This window comes from Parus major, chromosome 28, assembly GCF_001522545.3.
Source record: "Parus major isolate Abel chromosome 28, Parus_major1.1, whole genome shotgun sequence".
NCBI classification, from domain to species: Eukaryota; Metazoa; Chordata; class Aves; order Passeriformes; family Paridae; genus Parus; species Parus major.
The window spans coordinates 1,678,478-1,684,693 of NC_031797.1; the positions used below are offsets into that span (position 1 = coordinate 1,678,478).

The 6,216-nt window shown below is 50.3% G+C and overlaps 1 protein-coding gene across 14 annotated transcripts in view; it reads left to right on the forward strand.

Moving 5' to 3' along the window:
• Positions 1 to 6,216, forward strand: part of DOT1L (DOT1 like histone lysine methyltransferase) — a 74,778-nt gene that overhangs the window by 60,836 nt on the left and 7,726 nt on the right. For 9 of the 14 annotated variants that reach the window (XM_015651775.2, XM_015651779.2, XM_015651782.2 and 6 more), the window contains 3 exons: positions 852 to 916; positions 1,785 to 2,744; positions 3,888 to 5,626. In XM_015651775.2, coding sequence (XP_015507261.1) covers positions 852 to 916; positions 1,785 to 2,744; positions 3,888 to 4,447 — 1,585 coding nt within the window. In that variant the 3' untranslated portion in view covers positions 4,448 to 5,626. Of the gene's footprint in view, positions 1 to 851; positions 917 to 1,784; positions 3,018 to 3,887; positions 5,627 to 6,216 lie in introns of those variants that run through there. The other 5 variants (XM_033520185.1, XR_004500369.1, XM_015651776.2 and 2 more) reach the window with 5 other exon arrangements.

The following is a 6,216-nucleotide window of genomic DNA, read 5'->3' on the forward strand; positions in this document are numbered from 1 at the left end:
GCTCTCAGGGATGCTCAGGGTGGGCTTGTTGGGGGGTCTGGGCAGGGCCAGGGGCTGCACTGATCATCCCTGGGGGTCCCTGCTAACTCAGGACATTCTGGGACTCTGTAATTTTCTTACTGTGCTGCTTTGTAGGAGCACTGAGGTTGTGTGTGATCTCTAGCTAAGGCTCTGTCTCCTGCTCACTCCCAGTGTGAAACTTTGCTTAAAATTCTTCAGCTCCTGTCCCAGACTATTGATGTGTTACTCTGGAAATGGATTATTTGCCTGCTTGTGGGGTGCAATATTTTTCTTGTTTAAGATGCTGGAAAGCTGTCTGAGGGCAGGGCTGGATGGGATATTGGGAAGGAATTGTTGGCTGGGAGGGTGGGCAGGCCCTGGCACAGGGTGCCCAGAGCAGCTGGGGCTGCCCCTGGATCCCTGGCAGTGCCCAAGGCCAGGCTGGACGGGGCTTGGAGCAGCCTGGGATGGTGGAAGGTGTCCCTGCCATGGCAGGGGTGGAATTGGATGGGCTTTAAGGTCCCTCCCAACCCAAACCCTCCAATGGCTCTGTGAAAAATAACCACTATAGAAATGTGCTTCTACTTTTTGTTTTGAAATAAAAAAACAGCAAAGTTCTCTGAATGTGCACTAATCCTGTCAAAGAGCAGTAATTCTGTAGTAGCTCCTGCCTTAAGTTTGTGGTGGGTTTTTGATGCTTATAAATTCCTTTAGTGACACAAAACTCTGGGGCTGAGTTGGTTTTTATATTCTCTCATCTGATAAGACCTAATCATGAGTATAGACTGTGAGGGTAAATGTGCAGCAGAAGGTTTGCTATAGGTGCTATAACCTTTCTATTTTCCCACTAGAATTGAAAGGAAAATTGCAACAATATCATTGGAAAGCAAATCTCCACAGAAGACTGTTGAAAATGGTACGTGTGAGGAATGGGAATTGTTTGTGGTAATGGCTGGGCCTGGGGATGGGCAAAGCTGTCAGTGGGAGGTTTCTCTCTGCTGCTGGACAAAGTGTGGTTCCTAATCATCATTAATTACAGATTTTTGAGTCCCTTCTTTCTGTAGCCACAGGTCACCAATGATCTGTCCAATTTTTCACTGACTCAGGGTTTGAGGAGGGATCTATAGTACAAAAATAGGGGGAAAAAGCAGATCAGTGTTTTCAGACTTTTCCAGATTATTAAACTGAATTTTAAGGACTTTTATGTGACTTCACAAATATTTCTGCCTTTGGTTCAGAAATAGAATTACAGACTGATAAAAGGTGGGTGTTGAAGGATAAAAAGTGTGGGTGCTGCCCAGAGAAGGGTCTGGAACATGAGGAGAAGCTGAGGGAGCAGGGGGGGTCTCAGCCTGGAGAAAAGGAGGTTTGGGGGGTCCTCTCTCTCTGCAACTCCCTGACAGGAGGATGCAGCCAGGGGGGATCAGGCTCTGCTCCCAGGAAACAAGGGACAGGACAAGAAGAAATGGTCTCAGGGGTGGTTTAGATTGGATACTGTGAGAATTTCTTCACTGAAAGGATTGTCAGGCATTGGAAAGGGCTGCCCAGGGCAGTGGTGGAGTCCCCATCCCTGGAAGTGTTCAAAAAAACGATGGATGTGGTACTTGAGGACATGGTTTAGTGATAACCATGGTGGTGGTGGTGCTGGTTGATGATTTGGCTTGATGATCTTAAAGGTCTTTTCCAGCCTTAAGGACTCTGTGATTCTATAAAACCCCTTTCTCAAGGGGCAGATTTAGTGAATTCTGTTTATTGACATTTGTAAACCTCCCCTTCCCAACCAGGTGGCAGCTTATCGGGGAGGAAACAAGCACAAAGCAACGAGAACATGAACAGCAGCAAATGGAAATCGACTTTTTCACCGATATCTGACATCAACCTGACCAAAACCACAGACAGCCCCTTGCAGGCGGTGTCAGCCCTGAGCCAGAACTCCCTGTTTGCCTTCAGGCCGCCCTCTGAGGACGGGCTGGCCATGGACACCAAGGTGCCAGGACACCCCAGGAAGAGCCTGGCAGTGCCCTCGGATGGGCTGAGCCCTGGCACAAACCCCCCCAATGGCTTCACCTACAACGGGGGCCTGTCCTCCGAGCTGGGCCTGCACGGCTTCATGGACAGCGCCGCTCTTCCTCACAAAGCTCCGGACGGGACGGCTCCCACCTGCTCCCTGGGCTTCCCCTCGCAGCGAGGCAAGGACCTGGGGGTGTCAGACACCAACCTTTTCCTGAACAAGAGGCAGCTGGAAGGTCTGGGCACCAAGGGAGAAGAGCTGAGCCGGCCGGGGGTGAAGGGCAAAGAGCTCAGCGAGCTGAGCGCTCGAGCGGGGGGGTCTGCGGAGAAAAACTCTGTGCAGCACAACGGAAAGGTCGGCAAGGGAAGGGACCGAGACGTGGAGTTTAAAAACGGCCACAACCTTTTCATTTCTGCTGCTGTTTCGTCTGGTGGCCTTCTGAATGGTAAAAGCCTTTCTACTGCTGTTTCCTCAGCAGGGAACCCAGCACCGTCTGTCCCGACGCACCATCCTTTCCTCAACACTCTGACCACTGGATCGCAGTTCCCCCTCGGCCCCATGGCCTTGCAAGCAAACCTCAACTCGGTGACAAATTCCTCAGTATTGCAGTCCTTATTTAATTCAATGCCAGCTGCTGCCAGTCTGGTCCACGTGTCATCAGCTGCAACCAGACTGACTAATTCTCACACTATGGGGAACTTCTCTCCTGGGGTTACAGGTGGAACAGTTGGAGGTAGGCAGAACTCTTTCTCTGGTATAAGACAGGGCCTAAAGGAAAGTCTGACACTGCCTCTCCAGGGGTGAAACCCTTTCATTTCTACAGGATGCGAAGCAGATCTGTCCCACATAACCAGTCTCCTCTCTCTCTCTCTCTCTCTCTCTTTCTCTCTTGGAATTGCTAGGATGATTTCAGTTCCCCACAGTGAAATCTCATGAGCTTTGTCTGCTAGATGAGCTTGTTGTACCACCTTAATGAAACAATACACCCAGACTTTGTGATTGATAATGTTTGCTTGTTCAGATGTTGCTGTGTTGGAACCAACTTAGGTCTGCCTGCAGGTAACAGATTTGACTTGTCCTGGTACCATGTTAAGGATCTCTAACTTGTCAACTTGAGGAAAGGTTGAGATTAGGCCTTGAATGGATTTAGCATGATCCAGGAGGAGCAGAACATCAGAGGAGCTGATGTTGGGAGTTCTGTAGCGTTCTGGCCCTTGAATGGACACGAAGAGCATTTCTTGGCCAGGAAGGGCAATGCCATATGCACCTTGCACTTCTGGGATTCTGCACAGGCTTGGCTTCTGTGGCCCACACCGGGGACAAGCTGGCAGGACTAGAAGATAGGCTGAACCTGCCAATTCTAAGTGTCCAGGGCAGTTTTTCTTACCTGTCCATAATCATTCAGGCACCATGTCGGGAAATCCTAACTCTCACATCTCTCAGCACGTAGATTTGCTGGAATTACAACTCCCCTCTGCTGCCCTGTAAGTGGGGGAGCAGGAGGGTGGGGAGGGAAGAGCAGCACTTTGAGTCTTCAGATAACCAACTCTAAAGACCACTTCTAATCTCATCAAAACTCTGTCTGTGTGGTATAGAACTGACAGTTCTTGGGTCTGACCATTTTTCCTCGTGGCATTTAGAGGTTGGCAGTAGGAAAGGTAAGTGGAACCTTTTGTACCTCCTGGCCTGCACCATTATCTCTTCATTGCTTGCTGCCTTCTCACGCTGCATATTTTTGTATGGGGCTGTAACTATTATAATTTTGCTTGTTTGTTTGTTTGTTTCTTTTTTTTTTTTGTTTTGTTTTGTTTCTCTTGTCACTTGAGACTGTACAAAGCCCATCTGTTGAAGCTGAGTTTTTCTCTCCTGTTTGCAGGTATTTTTAACCATGCGGTGCCTTCTGCCTCCTCTCCTCATCAATTTGGAGCCAGTTTCAGCAGCAGTGCTGTCTCTAGCAGCACCGTGCTAAGCTTAAACCCTCTGCAGGCTGTTGCCAGCACCTCATCCTCATCCTTCCCACCCTCTTCCTCTAATTTAGTAACATCTAGTGAGACTAGACCTGCTCAGCACCTCAACAGAGCTCCAGTGCAATCTGTCTTCCATCCCCCTCCGCCCCCTCCTAACGTGTCCTTGCCTCCTCCTCCTCCTTTACTCGCTTCTAACTCCGAGCCTGCTCTCCTGCAGAACCTGCCCTCCATCCCCCCCGGCGAGACGTTCCTGCCCTCCTCCTCTGCTCCTGTCCAGTCTAACTCTTCTTTGTCTATTAAACTGGCTTCTCTCCAGCACAAACCCTCCCGTCCCTCCTTTACAGTCCATCACCCGCCCCTGCCCCGCGTGCTCCCGCAGCCCAACGCCGCTGGCACGGCCGCTATGTGGGTCACCCTTGGCATGCAGCCTCCTTATGCTTCGCACCTTTCGGGGGTTAAGCCACGATAAAGAGCTTGCTTAGCTAACAGTTCTTGTTTTGTAAGGTAAGGCCAGACACAAAACCAGAGGAGTTTGTGTGCGAGATGCTCACTGACGCTTCTTCCTTTACAGAGAGAGGTCGGGGCCGGGCTCCGTGAAACAGAAACCTCTGAAATGGGGAAAATCACCCCTAAAATGGGGGAGACAAACCTCTAAAATGGGGAGAGAAATCTCTAAAATGTGGGGAGCAAATCACCTGGTGGCAGAGGATGGAAAGTGTTGGTGCTCTCTGTTCTGGGAGTCAGGATTTCTCGACAAGGAGTGCTCACAGGGGTAACTCTGCTCTGGCTCAGGGTTATGTTCAGGCTGAAATCTCTTCATAGAAAGAGAGAGTATTCTTTCTGGAGGTAGTAACAGGAGGAAATGTCTATTTTCCATGTGGTTTCATACAGTTGTTGGAAGTGGGTGTTGCCCATCTGATCCCCTCCCCTCCTGCACAGCCTGTCTGTCCCAAACCAGTCCTTGTCCGTAGCACTGAGGTGCCCAAAGGTGCCTCTTTGTGCCTCTGTGTGACAATGTGGTGGTCAGTAAAAACTGCCAGTCAACAACAGCTGCTCTAAGTAGTCATAAAGTTAAAAATCTCTAGGTTACAAGCTTTAGCTTTGCTTGGAGAGCAAATTCCCTGGGCCTGCAGGTGCAGTGCAGTCAGTGTTCCCTGCATCACTGGAAACACAAGCACAGGCAACAGAGAAGGGCTGTGGCTCCCCTGGCACTTCCCTGTGCTGGACTCACTGCCAGGGCTGGCAGGAACAGTCTCAGCAGATGTTTTATTTTTGCTCCCAAGCCCTGGGAGCACAGGGAATGTGCAGGGGGAAGTGGGTTCCACTCTCCACAAAGGCTGAAGGAGAGGAGGGTTCTGGAGGCTGTGTGCTTTTCTCCTGAAGCAGGTATTTATTGAACTGTCTCTAGAGCTACTCCAGAATAAACTGTACCACCACAGAGCTGGGTCCTGTGGTTCATGCAAACACTCTGTGGCAATCCTGCTGTACCAACTCGTGCTTGCCAAGTGCATCCAGCGTGTCCAGCCCTGGAGCTGGCTCCGTGCTTTCCTTATAGATCTGTGATGTTGTTGCTGTCCACTGGTACCAAAGCTACAAACGTGGTTGAACACACTTTGCTGCTTATAAAACTCGATTACAACATACCTGAGAGAGCCTCTGTGCATTGTGTGTAGTGTCTTCCTCACCAAATTCCTCCTCAGACACCACAAACCCCTGGTTAGGCTTTTGGGAGGCACGTAAGTATTGCCAGGTTCCTCCCTGCAGGAAAGGGAGGCTGAGGAAGGGCTTTGTGTGCCAGCAGAGAGATGGGCTTGGAAAACCCCAAACAGAGAGAGGATGGGGAGGAAGGAAGATGGGGGTGGTGAGGAGGGTCAGTTTGGGGGCTGTACCAGGGCAGTGTGAGAGTCTCTGCTGGAATTACCTGGAATTGAGGCCATGATGGACTAGGATCCATCAGGTGTCACAGTCCCTGTCACTGAAAAATACTGAAAATAGAGGCAAAGCACAAAAGGGACTTGTAGAAGAGTAGCTGGGTGTCAAAGCTGGGTTGTTGGAGCACAGGAGCAGAACTGATGGTACCAGAGGTGGTTGTGATCCCAAGCCTGACTTGAAGCCAGGTCAGGTATTTGAGCAGTGCCCTTGATTTCAGTGAGAACAGATGTGCTGAAACCAGGAACTGGGGACTGAAATAACTTACTTTGCTTCTCTGCTCTGGAGCCAGGCTGGGAGAGCTGGGGG